At 33.9% G+C, this 21712-nt stretch overlaps 1 protein-coding gene across 1 annotated transcript; it reads left to right on the top strand.

Annotated features, from left to right (window-relative positions):
- Positions 1-11799: 11799 nt before the first annotated feature.
- Positions 11800-19375, top strand: LOC114292623 (putative sulfate transporter 3.4). Its single transcript, XM_028236617.2, has 13 exons — positions 11800-12265; positions 12960-13008; positions 13131-13338; positions 13965-14136; positions 14930-14995; positions 15099-15212; positions 15325-15441; positions 16217-16343; positions 16428-16714; positions 17224-17414; positions 17872-17957; positions 18723-18799; positions 18931-19375. The coding sequence occupies exons 1-13, from the start codon at positions 11945-11947 to the stop codon at positions 19069-19071; spliced, it is 1956 nt and encodes a 651-aa protein (XP_028092418.2). The 5' UTR covers positions 11800-11944; the 3' UTR covers positions 19072-19375.
- The last annotated feature ends 2337 nt before the right edge of the window (positions 19376-21712 follow it).

Here is a 21712-nt window from a genome sequence, read left to right as displayed (position 1 = left end):
AATTGTGACGTGATATATGCGGATGTATCGGTGTTGGCCATCTATCAATTGCTAATCTTTTAGTCATTGCTCATAGTTGGTTTAGTATATCTCTGTTGGGCTGTGGCTCACCCTATATGGGAACATCATTTTCAGGTACAGGTAGCTTGCCACCTCCAAGGATGTAGCTTGGGAGGCTAGAGGCGGGCAGACTTTTGTTGTCTTTTCCCTTTTGATGCATTACATGTATATTCAAGCCAAGAGCTTAATGTGTAAATGAGTTAGTACTCTTTTGTTGTAACCAAGTGTTAGCTTGGAAAGCTGTAAGCCTTTAGGGCATTTGCTTTTGTTGTTAACATGTAATACTTTTTGTAATGAAACTCTGTTGAATAGAAGAATGTGGAACTTTTATATGTATATCAATGTATGTCCATATTGATGAGTTTAATGTTATTATTTTGAGGGCGTTACAGGGGACATATTTTCTGAGTACCAACACGTGGCAAGGTGACGCCGACGTGTCAACCGAGGTGCCACGTGTCCTGGTCGTGACGCCGAGGTTATCTCGACAAGGCCGAGGTTATCTCCGAAGATATCGGAATCCGAGATAAGCGGATAAGGGACAAGAGTCCTAGAATGAAGAGGGAACTCAACTTGGATATGGAAAAGAGTCCTAGATTGGGAGAAGACTTCAGTTTGGGTAAAGATAAGACTCTTAGAGAGTTTATCCTTATCCCACTGGGAGTCCCAGATTAGCAGTAATCCTAAATCCATTAGGGTCAGGCCCCTATTGGGACTAGGATTGTATTGGCTATAAAAGAGAGGCACCCCCATGGGTCTAAGGTATGCTTTTGATACTCAAGCTTGTAAGTTTAACACATGATTTATCTTTGAGAGATATACTGACTTGATCGTCGGAGTGCCCCCGGGTGGTCGAACCACCGCGGGATTCTTATATTTCTGTTGCAGGTCAGTCAGGTGCCATCTATTCTGCCAGTGCTCTCCAGCTGGTTACTAAGCGGGCAGTGTGGTCGGAAAATCACCCACACAATATGATACATCAATCACAAAAACATTATATCTCCATATTGTCACTAAAATATTTACATAAAAAATAAATTTTACTGTGTTGATCAATCACAATAAATAAATAAATAAATAAAACACTTCATGACAATACTCAAAAGATATGTAATAATTGCTAAGTAGCAAGGGGAGAGGATTGCTAAGGATGAGGGAGAGGTTGGGATGGGGTTTTTGAGGGAGGGAGAGGATAGAAAATTGATACGTGTAGGCCCTGGCTTATTTGATGTAATTTTTTAAAAAAATCTATGTTTTATCTATTAATTTTTGTATGTATGTTCCTATACATGAACTTTAGAAGATATTTTTTCATTAATATACTTCACTGTAATCAGTTTGTCAATCCCATACATGAATTTTGGAAGATTTTCTTCTTCTTTTTTTTAATTTAATTTAATATGCTTCACTGTAATAAGCTTGACAATGCTATACATGGATCCATTTAATAGACTTGACTGTAATAGGTTAACACATTTTAATGAAATTTTAGTCCCATAGAAAATAAATAAACTTTTGGGGATTTTTTTTTTAAAGTCCCTAGTATTAAGATTTTATAGTATAAATGACATCTAATATTTTAATAATGTCTAAGATCCCTCAAATTGATCCAGAGAATATTCGATCCAGAGAATTTCTATAAACTTCACAAAGAAATTCTCTCAGAAATTCTCTGGACTTTTCAGAGAAATTCTCCCCAACCTAGAGAAATTCTCTCAAAACCAGAGAACCTAGAGAAATTCTCTCCCAAATCAGAGAAATTCCATTTTTTGTGATTTCCAATGGCAACTCTCTACTCATCTCTCAAACCCACTTTATCTTATTCATCATCTTCATCACAGACCTTCAATCTAATAGTATTCAAATTTTAAGTTTCTTCCCATTTCACACATTTTCTTAGCAACCAAACACGAAACCACTGATACAGAGTCTAGAGAAATTCTCCCAAACTCAGAGAAATTAAAACCAAATAAATTCATAGAGAAACCTTTCCAAAGAAATTCTCTCAAAAATCAGAGAAATTTCATTTTCTGTGATTTCCAATGGCAGCTCTATACTCATCTGTCAGACCCACTTCATCTTCTTCATCATCTTCAACACAGACCTTCAACCTACTAATATTCAAATTTTAAGTTTCTTCACATTTCATACATTTTCTCAGCAACCAAACACGCAACCATTGATACAACAATCAACTAATCAATAAAGCATAAATAACCCAATTGCGCAATTTTCACAATGACCATCATCATCATCTAAAATAGCACTAAAATTCATCAATCTTCATAGTTACATATACATATATATGTGTGCATAATTCACCTAAAAATAGGGCGGAGTACGAAGGAGGATTTGTGGACCCAAAGCTGGGGATCAAACAGAATCGCTGCTGATTCGCTCGTCAGAAGGGTCATCGTCGGAGAAAGAACCCAACCGGTGGGTCTGGGCTTGATACAGGGCCAACCCGAACAGGGCTCCGGCCTCTCAGACCCACTTCATCTTCTTCATCGTCTTCATCACAGAGCTTCACTTCGTCTGCCTATGCAAAGAAAGATTACAACCTTGCGAAGCACCTAGATATCATCGTTCGATATCCTAGACAAGAGTCCGATCATGAAGGTTGATGAAAAGAAGGAGAGTCTGATCATGAAGGTCAATGAACAGAATGAGAGTCTGATCATGAAGGTCGGTCACGACAGTGGAGGCGGAGGTCACGACCATTGAAGGGAGTGAAGTGAGGTTTGGATTTATATATATATATATATATATATATATATGAAAGAGAGAATGTAGAGAGAAGAGAAATAAGGTTTGATTTGAAAGAGTCAAATTTCTCGGTGATATATGGGTGTGGGGTTAAGAGACTTTAGACATCATAAAATAATATTATGGATCTCTTCCATTATTAAAAATAGAAGAGGGATCTTAAACTAATTTTTTCTAAACTTTTAGAATCTAATAGACACTATTTAAGATTTGTATAAATTTATTATGAGTATCGCATCTTACCTTTGTGTTTTTACTATAATAATTTAGGATAAATTACAAATATATCCTTTGAAATTTTCTTAAAATATGAATTGCCCCATGTAATTTGAAAAATTACAAATATCTCTTTGTGAAATTTTTTTAATTAATATAATTAATTGAAAAAATAAAATTTCTAATTGCATTATTATACAATGATAAAATTACCTAAATTATTTATTAAAACAAATTTCTAACATCATTAAAAACTATTAATTGACTTGATGATTTATTAATAAAAGATTTCATTTGTTATTAAATTAGATATTTCAAGGGGCGGAATATAATTTTCAAAACTACAAAAGACAAATTATATTTTAAACAAATCTCATAAACCATTTTATTAATCACATCCCGCTATCATAGATATGGGTAACCACATAATAACATTACTAATAAGAGAGGATTCATTGGAGTCCATAATAAATCACTAAATGTGGTGTTGATTGGTGCTGCTGTTAAAATAGATTATAAATTATAAATTATAATTTTAGTTGGAAATTATTAATTTGTTTAGTGCAGCAGTTAGATTATAGATTTAAGTTACTGAATAGTGTTTGGTAAATAAGTTGTGAAATATGTGTAAATGTCCTTTTTACCCTAATTAACAATAAATTTAATTAATATTTGTTAGTTGTAAATTGAATTAACCTTTATTTTTTGTTATTAATTACTTTTTTAAAAAATCAATTTCTAAGATTACAATCGTAAATTAACATACCTACCGCAAAAGTTAATAATCAGAAGTAAGGGGTGGACAACTTCTCAAAATCAATTTTTTTGGATTAAAAAAAAAACTATAATCAGAAGCTATATGAAATAAGTTTAATCAAACAATCAAAAATAACTTTTCTAAAACTAAAATATATAAGTTGGCCAAATTAATCCGCACTAAATATTCCCAATATAAACTAAGCACAGAATGAGACACAAATATCTTGCAATGGATTTACCTATATGATGTGACATCCACATGTGGGATTCACTATTTGTAAGATATTTATGTCTCATTCTATGTTGGTCTCTATATTCCTTGTACTATTGAAAAAAAAAAAAAAGAGACAATCATCCAATCATTAGTTATTATTATTATGATTATTATTATTAAAAAATCTATATATATATATATATATATATATTTTTCATAGATCACATTAGGATTGGCCATGTGGTGGGCGCTACAAGACCTAACAACACCTCTAATTATCATTGGTGTAACTTGGACAGGTTTAACCCGAGCAACACAGTTTAGCTTGAAATTTTTAAGAGTTGAACAAAATATTTTTAAATTTAGTACGAGTTTGGGTAAAAATTTAAAAGTCCGAATTAAATTTGAGTGGACGCAAAAATTTGAAGCAATCCAAGCAACCCAAACTTGAATTATATATAAATAAATATTGAATATACATATTATTATTCATTAGGTGATATTAAAATAATTTAGATCGTTAGATCATATTGAATATATATTATAGGGGGAATTTCTGATCAATGGAGATCAGAAAAGTTATTTACAAAAACATGATAAAAATTATAAATATTAATAATTAAAATTATAAATTTTTTCACTTTTTGTAAATAATTTTTCTGATCACTACTAATCACCAATTCCCCCTATATTATATATACAAATAACACAATACAAAATTTTATTTATTTATTTTTTCTCACTCATAAATTATAAAGACCATCATAATGGTATCTCTCTTACATTATATAAATTATTTTTTTTGATATTATTAATGATTCTATAAAAAAAATTATAAATAGTTTAATTTGAATAAATTAATTAACTAGCTGCACTAAAAAAAGAAGAAAACAAAACTAAAATTTATGTGTAATTCAGACAATTCAGTCAACTCGGGCAATTTGGATTCTACTCGAGTCGGGCTTGGGCAGACAACCTCAAGTTATAATTCGGGCTTGGGCAGGTTATAACAACTCTCAACACAACTTGGGATGAGTTTAGATAACCTCTCAACCCGCCTAACCTGTCCAAATTGCACCCTTACTAATTATATGTCAACATTATATTAATTTAATGGGTCTCACCATTTACATGTACATTTATTATTAACTAGTGGTTGGCCTGATCTAAAAAGGGGGTTTTTTTTAGGGTCCATGGTATTAAGACTTTATAGTATAAAGGACATCTAATATTTTCATAATGTCTAAGGTCCCTCAATTTGATCCAAAGAAATTATGGTCCAGAGAAATTTCAGCCCAGAGAAATTCCAGTCCAGAGAAATTTCAGCCCAGAGAAAATTCGGTCCAGAGAATTTCTCTCTAGAGAAAATTTGATCCAGAGAAATTCTCTGGATTCCAGTCGAGATTTTCTCTGGATTTTCAGAGAATTTCTCTGGTTTTCGCAATTCATAAGAATTTCTCTGGATTTAAAAAAGAAAAAAGGCCTGAGATTGTGTGCTTAAGAGTCAAACAAAGTGGGTTGTTGGTGGTGAAAGAGAGGTGGTGGTGGTTGTGGAGGAGGCGATTGTGGGTGGTTGGAGATGAAGCCAAAACTGTGGTTCAAGAAAGAAAAGATTGACTCTGTCCATGAATCATACTCTTCATCTCCACCACTTGAAGATTGCATATTCACACTGTTTTCAAAATCCATTTGCTACCAAAAAAGTGATATAAAAGATGATATATTAAATAAATAAATAAATAAATGGCCAAATCTGCTGAGAGATGGTTGTAGTTCCAAAAAAAGAAGAGAATTTGACAGAGAGCACAGAGAAAATTCACACAGTGATCACAACCAGAGAAATTTCATACAGCTAGAGAAATTTTAAGGATGGTCAGACACCTGAGTAGCATGCTTTGTTTGCCTTCACTCTTGGTGTCAAGCAAATTATGGGAATTTCTCTGGCCTTTTCCAAAGAAATTCTCTCCTCTGGCCTTTTCCAGAGAAATTCCCGAAAGGGCTGTTCCCACTAAATTCATAACTACTGAATGCAAATATGATGTAGAAATATAATATAAAAGATACAGAACAAGTCACTTACAGTGGAACTACTATAAATTAAAGTTGCGTCATACAAGAGATCAATAGCTCTCAAAGCTTCTTCATCATTTGGGTCACTCTTGAATGCAGCCTGCATCATTCACAAATAGAAAGTGAAAAAAGAAAAAGAAAAAAAAGAGAGAGCTTGTAATTAGCTGGGGTTATATTGGTACAACAAATAATGAAAATGGGAATTTTCTAATTATTGACCAAATCGCCATACATTCAAGGTGTTAATGATTGGGTGTTGAGGATTGATCTCAAACACCCTTCTTCCTCTCATGACTAACAAATTTATTCAGAACTACAGATGCACAAGGCTAGTGGTTGAGACAATGTTTTATATTTTTTATTGAAAGTTGTGAATGTTTTTACGCATCTGTTCTTCGCTTTCTTGAATAAAATTCCATTCTTACATTTTGCCATGATTTCATTTACACTTTTATTTATACTTCCAGTTATACATTTGTTGAAATAAACTGATCATAGGGATACATGCAAGTAACTAAGCATAATTAACAAAAGTTTTTGCAACTTACCCAAATTATAGCGATCCCGGGTTTGTCCCCTATATGAACAGTGCTCCGGTCGTAGGTTTCCGTGGAGTTGGTGGTTGTATGTCTTATTGCCATCCTTTAGGTTCCATATGTCTGAGTTTTAGGATGTGTTGGGCGTGTTTCGAACAGGCTGGTTGAGCCTTAGTCCCTTTCCTTGTTGCCCAGAGTTTTTGTGGTACGCTCGAGCGGGTACCCTTGCGCTTGAGCGGAGTTTTTACACTTCCAGTATCTGTGCCTCTGCAAAACTTCTGCAGATGTGTTTTTCACGCTCGAGCGGGTTTCATTACGCTCGAGCGGGTCACGCTCGAGCGGGTCTGTTGGCGCTCGAGCAGGGTGTCTTTTGCCTGCGAAAGTTTTGAAAGGGGGTAATCTACGCTCGAGCGAACTGATTTTCGCACTCGAGCGGATGTGTTTGGTTCTTGTGTCCTAGAGCTCGAGCGGGCCTTATTGTGCTCGAGCGGGTCCAGTTTTTGTACTTGACGCTCGAGCGTTCTATTCTCCGCTCGAGCGGATCATGCGTATATCAGTTGGCAGCTGTGCATTTTTGAATCACATTTCAACATCCTTTCTCTCTCTTACTTTTTCGAAAAATCCATTTGAGAGCTTCTCTCACTAAAACTCAACTTCTCTCTAAGTATTGATCTAGTTAGAGTATTCTTCTACCCTTTGTCCTTTACAAAAAGTGTGTTGATCGTCGAGGGCTACGTTTTGTTTCGAAAAGTTTGGAGTTTGGAGCACTTTGAGTTTGGTCCTCTCCTTGGTTTGAGCTCTAGCTTCGAGGTAGGAATATCCTACTCCATCTTATGAGCTTTGTCTTTGAATTTTGACATTTTGATATGTTTGGAGTCGTTGGGTAATTTTGAGGAAGTTTGGGTCTTTGTGTAATTTTACAAAGTCGGGGTTTTATTTATTATTACCTATATGCATGTTGGGCATAGAGAAATGAGATGAATGTTGGATTGTTGATAGAAATGAAACCTTAGGGTTGTTTTGTTAATTATGGGAAATACCCTAATTGCATTGTTAAATCAATTTGTGAAATAAATGTGAGAAATGAGAAATGGAATTGAAAATATTGGAATTGGGAATGTATGGGATTAAAGGGTGCAGTTGGGTTATTCATCACTCACCAAATTGAAATGTCAATATTTTACCCATTTGGCGCATTTATTCTTTGTTTAGAAATAACTGCTTGGGGCTATCGGTGGAGGATAGTTTTGATTGTTGTTGACAATGCATGATGATTAGGCAAACTAAAACTAATCGATTAAGTGTACTATTGAATATAGCGATTGGAATAATACATTAACTTTATTTATTGATTGGTTGTATATGATAACTGTTTATATGCATTGTTTGTGTGGGAGAAGAAATGGGCTGTACTCCACGGTTTATTGGAAGAAAGGGGTTAGACCTCTAAACCGGAAGGTTTATTGAAAGAAAGGGGCTGGACCTCTAAACCGGAAATTGAAGTACAGATACAGCTCATATGCTTATCTATTGAAGTGCAGATACAGCTCATATGCTTATCTATTGAAGTGCAGATACAACTAATATGCTTATTTGTTGATGTATTGATACAGCTTGTATGGTTATCTGTTGATGTATTGATATAGCTAGTATGCTTATCTATTGCGAAATGTAAATGCTTAATATGGGTGTTTGTCTCATATAGGTTGTTTGATCAGGCTCTGAGTCATAGTCATGAATTGAGAATTGGTTAAGAAACGGAAAGTGAATGTAACATGGACATCATTGTGATTCATTTTGTTTCCTGAACGAAAGTGTTTCTCTGTTGAACAATGTTCCCATTAGGTCCCTCCAAGCACAGACAGAAGCATGTGAAGCCAAGACTGAAGCAGATTTGTCAAAGGCACAGAGAAGCGAGGCATCCAGTTCCAAGAGTGATTGCTTCATCCCGTAGAATAGCATGGGCAACCACCAGGCTATTTGAGATCCTCGAGTTTGGACGCGGATGAGTTCTTGAATTTGCTGCACGGGTCGTATTCGGTGAAGGTGGAGCTCAATCAGCTGGAGAATGAAGTTAGGGGTGAGGAACAAGAGTTGATCTGGACAGGTATGAGAATGGAGAAGTTTAGAGAAAGAGAGAGAGATGAGTTTTGATTTGGTAAGGTCAAATTTCTCTATGATATGTTTAGGGACCTTAGACATCAAAAAATAATTTTGTGGATCTCTTCCATTACGAAAAGTGAGAGAAGGACCTTGGACTAATTTTCTCATCTAAAAAATAAAAAAAAATTAGTGGTTGGTACACGCGATATGTACACAATTCAAATAAATATAAATAAAATAAAATATTAATTATATATTGTGTATAAGGGCAAACTACAATATAATGGACTGTTAGCCCTAAATAAATAGTCCCTAGATTAGAGTGCTGCTATTTATCTCTATCTTTTTTGTTTAAGAGCCCCTAAGTAGTGTTTGGTAGAGTTTTTTTAAATATGATTTGAGAATAGGAGGTATATTTTGAGTTTGTGAGTTTTGGAATTATGATTTGAGTGTGAAATTTTTTTTTGTTAAATGAGTTTTGAAAATAATTTTGAATTGAATAGGAAATTTTTGATGTGACATATGATATTTAATACAAAAACTTACAACTCATGATCAAACACACAACTCAAAATTCTATTAAAGCTCACAATTTTTTTTAAAAAATTCGAAAATATTTTTTTTGAATATATAAAAATTAACATGTGTTAATTGAAAAAAAATATAAAAAAATTACACTGTTCCGATTAACCGGTGGAACGACCGCTTAGGCCAAATTTTAAAAAAAAAAAAAATTAAAAATCGCGCCAGACATAGAATTTTCTGTTTGTTATGGAAATATAGTTTGAAAATCCTATCCAAACATGATATTAGAATGTGTGGGTAGAATTATAATTTGAAAATCTTTCCAAACACAGCCTTAATTCCTTAATTTTTTTTTTAATTCAAATTTTATGCTAATGAAAATTTCATTTTTACCCTTATCTCTGATATTGGAATCCTAATTTTCCATTTCCTAACCCTAACCCTAACCCCATCACCTCCGACAGTCACCACCACCTCTGGCCGTCACCATCCCCTTTTCATTAGGGCAAATTACATATACACCCCTCGAGGTTTGGTAAAATTACAGATACCCCCCTGAGGTTTCGGAAATTACATCCCGCCCCCTGAGGTTTGTATTTTCATAACAATTTACCCCCTGAGGTTTATATTTCATAACAAATTACCCCCTAATTTCTTATGTAAATATAGCATTCAGGGGGGAATTCGTAATTTCTCAAACCTCAGGGGGGTATTTGTAATTTAGCCAAACCTCGAGGGGTGTATATGTAATTTGCCCTTTTCATTACCACCTCCCGCCAACCCCCTTTGTTTTTCGATGCCGCATTTCTACGCCTTCTCCTCAAACCCTAACCCTACAACCTACCATCACCGGCAAAGAGTGAGATATAGAGAGAGTTCGCAAAGAAGAAGAAGAAAGAGGAAGAGGGTTGCAGTGGTCAGTGGGGAGGGGTAGAGATACTAGATTTGGAAGGGCGAGTTCACGATCGCGAGTCATAACCGGCGATGGAGGGCGAGTTGCAGAGAGCGATGGATGGGTGAGGTGTCAGCGATGATAACATAGTGAGGCAGCGGAAGATAAGGAGCTGAGGGTGGTGGTGTTGTCGGTTGTAAAGGGTTGTTAAGGGGAAGTCGTTGGAGGGGTTGGTGAGGAAGAGAGGGCAAGGCAGGTGGGATCGCCGGCGGTGAGGGCTATTGATGATAGAAAAGTTGACAGAAATGTTGGGGGTCTAAAAGAAAATGAGTATAGGTGTGGAATTAAGGTGTGGGATTAAGGTGGGGTTTAAAGAGAAAATAGATGGGACTCATTTAGCTTTGGTGGGTAGGGATTCAAAGAAGTAGAGGGGCTAAAATAAAAATGTAGGACTAAATAACAACATTCCTAGATTATTTAGAAATGATGTGTATTTGACTATTAGTTTGACCATCGCTAAATTAGCTAAACAATAAATTAATAAATTTATTGGACATAGAGTTCAATCCCATACCTCAATCTCATGAAACAAACGATCCCTTGAAGTCTTATGTTCAAATCTCACTCTCTTCTCTATCTAATTAATTTTTTGTTTTAAATTGAGAAATTGTCACTTGGCCTAAAGAGAGAGAATGTTTCAGGATCTTAACAAACATGTTTACTTTATATAATGGTATAGATTATATATATATATATATATAGTATTACGCATGAAATAATAAATACAATATGATAACAACATATAATTATTAGGAGTGGGCAACGGTTTATTCGATACCCAAAACCCACCCAATTCGCATACAAATAGGCGGTTTCGCAAGCACAACGTGGTGTGGATGCAGTTTGAAATATGGCACGTTTGCGAGTTGCGTTCCCACCCGCACTTTTATTTATTTATTAATCTTAACCGTTAATTTCATTCCTATATGCTATCTAGATATTTTTATCCAAGACAAAACACCTTTTATTCTTTGAACTTACTCTAACATTACATTTGCTAATAGTATTATATCAACTGAAATTAAATAAATACTGATCATATTATTATTGTTTCATAGCTAAACTTGTCCTGAATGAAGTGTGATTTTGAATTTTAAATTCCTTAATGAATATGGAGTTCTAATTTAGAATTTTAAAATATGTGCTTGTGTTAGTTTATGATTTGATTTAGGATTTTGAATGATTTGTTTGTGTTACGAATTGATTTTGTTGTGTTTTTAATTTTATAAGTTTTAATTCATTAATTATTAATGTTGGAGCATTTAAAAAAATGAGGAGAAAAAAGCCCAAAATAAATATTTACAAAATGAGAAAAAAAAAGTTCAAAAATAAATTTTTGAAGAAAAAAGTCCAATTTGTAAACCACCCATAACTGTCCGCACATCTGCGAACCCTATTCGCACAAACCGCAAATTGCACTGCGGGCAGTTATGGGTTGACTTTTTCCCAAACCACATAGATGCAGACAGGTCTAAATCGATCCGCAAACCGTCAAAATCCGAACAGCAGACACCGCTAATAATTATGGTAACATTATTGATTATTGTAATCCCTAATATCCAAAGGTCATAAAATTAGCCACACACAATATGAAAATTGTAAACGTAGTATTTTTGAATTATTATTTGTTTTTCCACTCTCTATAAAGATGGGTGTTCTATCCTTGGACAAACAAACCCGAACAACTACTTCCTAACCGAACACCTCTCTCTCGCTCTCTCTCTGCAGTTGTGGAGGAGAGAGATGGGCATAAATTGCAACAGAGTAGAACACTTCTCAGACAACCAAGCAGTTCCAACAGAAACAATGCCACCATTGGAATTGCATAGAGTGTGCTTGCCACCCCACAAAACCACCCTTGAGAAACTCAGAGACAGACTGTCTGAGATTTTCTTCCCAGATGATCCTCTTCACAGGTTCAAGAACCAAACATGCTGTCAAAAATTGCTTCTGGGTCTTCAATTTTTCTTCCCTGTTTTTCAGTGGGGACCCAATTATAGTCTAAATCTTCTAAGGTCTGATGTCATCTCTGGTCTCACCATTGCAAGCCTTGCAATCCCACAGGTATATATGTATATATATAAGATACCAATTATGAAAACTTTAGTTAGGCCTGTTCATGTTTTCATTTTCTGTTTTTGTTTTCAGAAAACACATAAAAAGGTTGGTGTTTTTTTTTTTGTTTTGAACAACCATAAAAAGGTTGGTTGGTGAACTGTTTTTGATATAATTTTATTTTTTGTAATGAACAAAACCCACTTTTTATGAATTATTTTTCAAATTTTCGTAAACCGTTTTTGCTTAGAAATGAAAAGGACCACTTTTTTTTTTGTGGACATTTTATTGTTCTTTTTTTTTTTTTTTGAAAGCATGAAAAACAAAGAAAACAAAAGCATAACCAAACAGGGCTATGCTAGGAAAATTATCCAGTTTTATGTCACATTTCTGGGTATTTTTCCAAAAAAGAAAAACAGATAACAGAAAATGAAAACATGACTAAAAAAGTACTTATTTTCGAGTATTCATATATATATATATATATAATCATAAATATGAAAATAATGGCCATTTTTAGAAATTTTCATTGTCTTTGTTTTTCAAAAACACAAAAAACAGAAACACAACTATACGGATAGGAAAATTATCTTGTTCTATGTCACATTTCGGTGGCATATACTACTTTCCCGGAAAAATATATAGCAAAAGAAAATTTATAACTGTTTCCTTGATCTCACGTCGGTTTTATCTCACACTGCAGGGAATAAGTTATGCAAAGCTTGCGAATTTACCACCTATAGTCGGCCTTTGTGAGTATTCAACACCCTTACTACTCTGTTTTTCTTGCTAATTAAGTTCAACAAACTATTAAATTCACAAGATTTGATGGTCTTTAATGTATCCATTTTACTTGAATTGGGTTTTGATGCAGACTCAAGCTTTGTACCACCACTAATATATTCTGTCCTGGGGAGTTCTAGACATCTCGCAGTCGGTCCAGTCTCAATAGCATCTCTTGTCATGGGCACGATGCTTAGTGAAACAGTTTCTTACACTGAACAACCAATTCTCTATCTTCAGTTGGCTTTTACTGCTACTTTCTTCGCTGGTGTATTTCAAGCCTCTTTGGGGCTACTAAGGTATTCAATTCTGTAACAATCTAAACGAGTAATGTAATTATGTAGTCTGTTTGTTTCTAAGGAAAATAAAAATGACAGAAAATATCTCACTTATAACAGTTGATAAAACAAGCCCAGAATCATGGACTATAGGGTGTGTTCTGAACCCTTTAAAACAAATTCTTAGTGGCAGAAATTATTATGCACCATTTACACCAGTATTGTAGTCTGTTTGTTTCTATGGAAAATATATATATTTTATTATTATTATTATTCTTTTTGATAGAAATATTTCATTTTGAGAGTTTTCTGAGACATTGGTATTCCACAAAATCATGAACCGTTATGCGTATTTTTTGAACCCTTTAAAACAAATTATTTGTGTTAGAAATGATTTCAATAGTAATAATTGGTGCTAAATATTTAAATAGTATTGTGCGTGCAGTTCATTTTAGCGGTTCCTATATTTTATTAGCGTAATCACTTTGTATAAAGATAATCAATTACATGACTGTGGTTCTTAACAATAACTCTGAAGAAGCATCATGAAAATTTAGATGAACTTCACAGAGTGAAAAGCTTTTAGAAAAAATATTCTATTTCAATTTTCCCGTGTTTTGATTGATTTGGATCGGGTGATTTTACAGGTTAGGATTTATCATTGATTTTCTTTCAAAGGCAACTCTTCTCGGGTTCATGGCCGGTGCAGCGGTGATAGTATCCTTGCAACAACTAAAAGGGTTGCTTGGAATTGTTCACTTCACTAGCAAGATGCAAATAATCCCTGTTTTATCCTCTGTTTTCATGCACAAAAATGAGGTAAGAACTTTATTAAAGATTGGAATTTTACCTTGTGAAAAAATGTTAAGTATGTTATTGTTTGGTAACAGTTTTTGAAGATTTTTGATTTTTTTATTGTATTTTTTTGTGAGGCAAAAGCAATTTTTGTTCTCAAAAGTAAGAATATGTGCCTTAAATATGCCAACTAACTAAGGGCTGTATTTTTTTTAAGTGAACGATGTCTAGCAAATATTCCTTTCAACTTTAGTCTTTAAGTCATTCAAATGATACGATGATTCTTGCTAGGAGTAAGCTCCAACTTCTCTTTGGTTGAAGGTTTACAAAGTATTTTTTGAATTTGAAATAGACTGCAGACATCTGGTCCTCTAAGATCTTGTCTGTGATCAATCAAAAACCTGGTTTTGACTAAATTTTTTTTAAAAAAAAAAAAAAAAAAAATACACACACAAGCCTATTTGGAAAAAGTTCAAATAAAAAATTTAAAAAAAAAAAAATCTAAACAGCAGCCAAAAAAAGTCTACTTTCTTATTAAAACAACAACTTTTTTTAACAATTCCCAAATACATAAGTTTTTCTAGATTATGAAAATGTAAAAAAGCTACTAGAAAATCCAAATATCAAATCCCCTACTGACTCCGCAATAGCAGGGAGTCTTGTATATTGAACTGCCCTTTATTTCTCTAACTCTCTATTTCTTGCAGCAGTTTGTTTTGGATTCTCCTGCCAAAAATAATATAAAATAAAATAAAAATTGAGAGAGAGAGAGAGGTTATTGTTGTGTATTGACTTGGCATACAACTGATTTGTGCAGTGGTCATGGCAAACCATTGTAATGGGCACAAGTTTTCTAGTGTTTCTGTTGACAACAAGGAAAATTGTAAGCCTGTCTGCAAAACCTCCAAAAAATAATTTTAAGTTTCTTACTTAAAACACTTTGGTTTCTTACTTGTAATAGTTCTATCTTTATTTAACCAACACAGAGCATGAAGAAACCAAAGTATTTTTGGATATCAGCAGCAGCCCCGTTAACGTCGGTCATTTTCTCTACCCTTTTCGTCTACCTCCTCCAATCAAAAGTTCATGGGATTGCAACTGTAAGTTATGATCCACTTGAGTTACGCCTTTCACCTTAGAATTTAAATTTCAACAGTGATTCTCGCTTTCTACTGTGTTTTTTAAATAGCATTTTTTTTTTTTTGGGTACAGGTTGGGCACTTACCAAAGGGCATGAATCCACCTTCATCAAACATGTTATATTTTCATGGACCTTATTTGGGGGTTGCAATCAAAACTGGCATTGTAACTGGAATATTATCTCTTACAGTAAGTTATTAAAAATCTAGCATTTAAATAATCTACACTATAATCTTTTCTGATTTGTCTTCTCTACAAGTAAGCCCTTAATTAGAGGCTTTTGTTTGTCTAGTAACCTATGTTATATGGACTATTCTATTTGCCACAAAATATCCTTGTCCACTGTACATGCAAGGGTAAGAGTGCGAGATATGCTTACCCAAGAAAAAGAGTAAGATATGTCCGACACTCGTGCTTAATTTAGACACTTAGGTCCTCTAATTTGTTACAATGCATGAAGAAAAAAAAACAACATTTGCTAGTAAAGAAACATTTATAGCCTCTCACAAGGATCAGACATAGAAATTTCATATTTTTCCTAAATCCTATATAATTTCTAGTATATTTCTACACAATTTAATAATTTACATGTTATATGAGAATATTATAGAATATGTAATATATATGTGTCTGTGACGCGTCCCTGTACCCATATCTACCTTTTGGATACATATCCCAACTCCTAAGTTTCAAGTTTCTGGATAAGCTTTTTTTGATTTTTGATTTTTCCTAAGTTTTGGTTTAGTTTCTTTCTCAGGGGAATTTTTTCAATTTTTTCAATTTTTTTTTTTAAATTTTTAGAATCGTCTAGTCTATCTAAAAATTTAAAAACAAATATTATAGAAAACAAAAATAAAATAAAAAAATAAGTCAGCTTATAAGCTGTGCCAAAGGAAGCATATAAAACAAGTGGAAGTGAATCTTAGTTATCTAACATTACGAAAATCTTTTTGTTGCGTCGCAGGAGGGAATCACAGTGGGAAGGACATTCGCTGCATTAAAAAACTATCAAGTTGATGGTAACAAAGAAATGACAGCTATTGGCCTCATGAACATGGCTGGTTCTTGCTCTTCATGCTTTGTCACTTCCGGTACTAATCATCATCTCCTTATTAATACTCACAAAACCATTAGACTTTTTTGTTTTTGTTTAACAATTTTGAATATTCTCGCAGGATCATTTTCTCGATCTGCTGTCAACTACAATGCCGGAGCACAAACAGTGGTTTCAAACATTATAATGGCATCGACCGTGCTTGTGACTCTGTTGTTTCTCATGCCACTGTTTCATTACACTCCCACTTTCATTTTAGCTGCGATTATCATAACTGCTGTGATTGGGCTAATTGATTATCAAGCTGCATTTCGCTTGTGGAAAGTTGACAAGCTTGATTTCTTAGCTTGCTTGTGTTCTTTTCTTGGTGTTCTTATCATTTCTGTGCCTCTAGGCCTATCCATTGCAGTAAGTTCTCTGTCCAAATACATTGTTTGTGATGATTTCTTGCTTCTGTAGTTCCTTTGCTTACTTCATTCCCAAAATATTCTAAACTTTTAGCCCTGTGTTCTGAGTGTTCCTTTCTTACCTATTGATTACTCAAGATTGGGAAAAAAGTGTTTTTCCAACTAAAGTGAGTAAATCTATTTGCATAGAAACCATTCGTATAGTGGGCCCCTATCCTTTTGTCTGTTAATGGTTTATGTGCATGTAGAATAGTTGAAACTAAACTTTCTTAAGGAAAACGATTTACCGCCAGAATTTTTATACAGAATTACCCTAAAAAATGATGTGACAGCGACAAATTTGTAATTATGTTCATAATGATGAGTCCTTATGTTTTGAAATAAAACAATCACAACAATAAGACACATCATTCTGTTTAATAATTATGTACAATTCTTTCTGATTGTATAGCACTACTCATTCTTATAATTTGACCGTACCTGACAGTGACGGTTTGTCTGCAAATTCAGGTGGGAGTTTCGGTTTTCAAGATTTTGCTACATGTTACAAGGCCAACTACTGTGGTTCTAGGAAACATTCCTGATACTCAGATATACCAAAGCCTTGGCAGATATGGGGAAGCTTTGAGAGTTCCCTCATTTCTCATACTCGCGGTTGAGTCTCCCATCTTGTTTGCAAATTCCACATACCTACAAGAAAGGTTAGTGAACTTGCTATAATATTTCACTTCTTCAAGGTATGTGTCATTTAAGATAAAGAATCAACGGCATGTCCTGATTTTGTAGGATATACTATTTTGAAATTTCTTGTATTTTTACTGTACACTTAGATTTACTGTAAGGTGTCTTGTGGTTGGTCGATACTGTTAGGCCAATACTGTCACACTCTCACGTAGTGAATTTAATCTCCTCCTCTCCATGGACATAGACTCATTGCTGAATCATTTTTTTTTCTTGTGTTTTGTGTGTTTAATTTGTTTCTCTAAGTTGTTTTGTGGTTGGAACCATTGATTCGATACCTGCATAACAGATACCATTGTATTGTACTGAAGAAATGGAACAAACATAACAATTCACCATGATTTGAGCATAGTGTAAATTGTATAGGATGTTGTAGTGATCTGATCTGTCTGATGCGATATGACCCTAAAATTGCAGAATACTAAGATGGGTTCGGGAGGAGGAAGAGCGGATTGAATCAAATGATGAAAGTACGATGAAATGCATCATTTTGGACATGACTGGTGAGAGCCTTTTAGTAAACCTTGATTTGTGCTAAACTTGTGATAATGACACTGCTGCATTTGATTGCTCTAAGTTAATTAGTACTATTGGAGAATTACTCAAGCTCTCAACTTTTCAAACAATTTTTGGGATAAACTTGTGAATATGCTTCCATGGACTTTTATCCTCTCCATCTCATAAATGAAATGAAATTTTTTATTTCGTTTCACATTGCTGAAACATGTCATCAAAATCTAAATCTAACGATGTATAACTATCAGATCAAATCATTATTTTTTTTTTTTTTAAATTTCCTTAAATCATTTTTGGACTTGAATTGAATATTGTCAATGTTGATTTTTCACATCCATTTATTATGGAAATGGAGAGGATTTGAAGCCATGCTTCCACCACGGCCATTATTCTTGCTTTGTTTTTTGAAAATATTTTACACATCTTTTGGCATTTAGTATAACAAAAAATAAATGTCAACAAAAATATTTGTAAATGGAAAATGAGTTGCTTTGGGCAATTATCTTCTTTTTAAAAGTTAAAGAATATTTGTCATACTAGAGTCTTACAACGCCACTACCACCATGAGTATCACCATTGTCATCACTCCACAACCACCCAACACCATCACTACCACAAACCACTAGCACATATCATTTTCAGGGTGACAACCAAAAACAAGAAATGTTTTTCACATAAAGCATTTTTCCTATGCTTCAAAAAATGAACAAGGCGTTAATTAGCTTGTCTTTTGTACATTTTTGTTCCAACAGCTGTAACAGCCATAGACACCAGTGGAATTGACACAATATGTGAACTTAGAAAGATGTTGGAGAAAAGATCACTTCAGGTAATTAACAAATCGATGTCAGCTAACCGATTTCATATATTAGAGACCTTATTTGTCTGATGATTTTCTACCTATCATTTTATGAATCTTGGTAGTGTTTCTAATGGCCATTTTTCTGTTTATAAATGTAGTTTGTGTTGGCAAATCCTGTGGGAAATGTGATGGAAAAGCTTCACCAATCCAATATCTTGGAGTCTTTTGGATCACTCTATCTAACGGTTGGCGAAGCAGTGACTGACATATCATCATCACTATGGAAGGCTCAACCATGAATGAAATGAGAAAAGGAGACATAGCTTCAAAGAAAGGATATATATCATCACTTATCTTATTCCTTAGCATAGCACTATTACTTCCTAGTCTAGGTTGATCAGTTATTAGTTAAAAGGAGAGGAGATAAGGGGAATTTTCCATTGTTTTCTATTTGCGAAAAGTTTAACGCAACAGGATATGTAAGTTATTGTTTTTGGAGACGGCAGTGCTAACCTCTTCCTAGGGAGGATTTTGAAATATTTTGAAGATGACAAATTTGGATGTGTTGGGACTTCCTAATTCAACTTGATTTGTGATTTCTTATTTGTCATCGACACAACAGGAAAGAAGATTGATGTCTCATTTATTCGTCTTTTTTGTGTTTTCAAAAACAAAAACAATGAAAAGATTCAAAAACCAAACAAACCATTTTTCTCATATTGTTTTTATTTTTGTGCGCAAAACAGTCTTTGAAATATTGAAAATAACTTTTTGATGTTTCTGAGAAAGTCGGTTGCTTTCAAAAACGAAGTTTGGAAAATGAGCCAAGTTTGGTTAATTGTTTTGGGAAAAAAATGTCTACAAACAACTCATTTTTTATGCAACTTTGAAAAGTTATTTTCTAATTTTTGAAAATGGTTTTCACAAAAAAATAAATAAATAAACAATATGAAACAATGGATGTTTACAACTTTCTATTATTTTTGTTTCTGAGAACTAGAAAAAAGAAATATGAATACTGAAAATAACAAAAACAAAAATGATATGAAACATGAAAGTGTTTGAAAAAAATGTAAATTTTGGAGACTTTCAGCGAGTAAAAATGGCCTTTTTCTTTTGAATTTAAGAGTTTATGTCTGGTTGTCTTCATCACCGATCTGGGTTATTGCTTAAAATGGTTTCATAGTAATATAAAGTTGAGTCAAATTGACTCAGTCATCGCCATGAACTAAGATAAGCCTAAGTAGAGACTAAAGAATTTGAAGAAGATCATTTTTATTTTTCTTATTTTTCAATCAATAGAAACTGTGTCTCTTATACAGTCACAGTAACTGCCTAACTCAATACATTAACTAACTAACCATGGTTATGTTATATAACTTCCTAACAGATTCTTCTAACCACCACAAGTGGATTGTAACCTCCTCAACTTCATACACGTGCTCATCCCATGAGCATTAGCCTCAGATGGCTTAACCAACTCCTTGAGCTGGAGCAGTGGCTTGGTCTGCAACTGGTGTAGCTCTGTTCTTGACTTAGGCTTGGACTGCAACTGAGACTATGCTTGTGAATTGAGTTCTGCCTTATGCTCTGTCTTGAGCTCGAAGAAACCACAGCTTTTCTGGATATCAGCAGCCTCTTCGTTAATTGCCATTACTGTCTCAACATGTATATCTTATATCCTTGACTTACAACACTATGAAGTTTCCACGGTCTGAACTTAAATTCTTCAATGATTTATGCAAAGTAAAATGCTTTTTTGTTTTTCAAAAATATTTCCATCATCCTTCATTGCTGTGCATAAGAGAATTTTCTAATATTGTTAACAGATAGGGCAGTTGCCAAAAGGTCTGAACCAATTGTCAGTGAAACTTCTGTATTTTCATGGCCCAAAGTTAATCAATGTTTTGAAAACTGGTATTACAATTGGGTTAATCTCTCTAGTTGTAAGTTATCTCTTCTAACTTATTCTTTTACTTGATTGCTTAAAAATTCCAATGCTACTATGCTACCACCGCCACCATCACCTCCACCACCCCACCACTACCACCACCATCATCTATGCCGCCACCTCCACTACCACTACCACCTTGACCCTGCCGTTACCACCCCACCACCATCATCTATGCCGCCACCTCCACTACCACTACCACCTTGACCCTGCCGTTACCACCCCACCACCACTAATAAACCGTTAGTACATTAGTTTCATTACAAGAATTTACACTTTTGGTGACTAAATTTTTAGTCACCAAAAGTCATCTTTTAGTCACCAAAACTTTTTAACGACTAAATTTTTTGGTCACAAGAGCAGTCGTTGAAGGATTGTCAGGAAAGGTAATTCGCCAAATGTACTGAAATGCCGACTAATTTTTTAGTCGCCAAAAGTATTGAAAAAAAATTAAATATCAACTTTTCAACGACTACAAATATTGACTCAAAAAACCTTACTTATATCTTGCTACTAAAGATTTAGTTGCCAAAATTTTTTTTGGTTCCTCTTATTATTTTTTAAGCTACTAAATATATTAGTCGCCTAAAGTGTGATTGTGTTTTCGCTACTAAAAATTTAGTCGCCTAAAGTCTCACATTTTTCGTTACTAAACTTGTAGTCGGCAAGAGTGTTGTTCATCAAAAAAATTTTGGCTACAAAATATTTTAGTTGCCAAATGTCAGATTGTTTTTAGCTACTAAGGTTTTAGTCGCCTAAAGTCTGGTTTTGTTTTTGGCTGCTAATTTTTTAATCACTAAAAGTTTGACTTTTTTGTCTACTAAGCTTTTAGTAGGCAAATATTATTTTTTGCCTACTAAACATTTAGTCGGCAAAAATCTCACATTTTTCGCTACTAAACTTGTAGTCGGCAAATGTTTTTTTTTTTTTTTTTGGCTAAAAAATATTTTAGTTGCCAAATATCTGATTATTTTTTAAGTTTTAGTCAC

The sequence above is a fragment of the Camellia sinensis genome, chromosome 4 (assembly GCF_055761805.1).
Source record: "Camellia sinensis isolate YWXY chromosome 4, ASM5576180v1, whole genome shotgun sequence".
In the NCBI taxonomy this organism is placed as follows: domain Eukaryota; kingdom Viridiplantae; phylum Streptophyta; class Magnoliopsida; order Ericales; family Theaceae; genus Camellia; species Camellia sinensis.
This window is presented reverse-complemented; position numbering and strand designations above follow the sequence as displayed.

What these genes read in the sequence shown, in the direction of transcription:
- LOC114292623 (XM_028236617.2), top strand. Translation starts at nt 11,945, where the DNA reads ATGGGCATAAATTGCAACAGAGTAGAACACTTCTCAGACAACCAAGCA. An exon ending in TTCATGCTTTGTCACTTCCG is followed by an intron (nt 16,344 to 16,427) that starts GTACTAATCATC and finishes ATATTCTCGCAG; the next exon opens with GATCATTTTCTCGATCTGCT. An exon ending in CTCTAGGCCTATCCATTGCA is followed by an intron (nt 16,715 to 17,223) that starts GTAAGTTCTCTG and finishes CTGCAAATTCAG; the next exon opens with GTGGGAGTTTCGGTTTTCAA.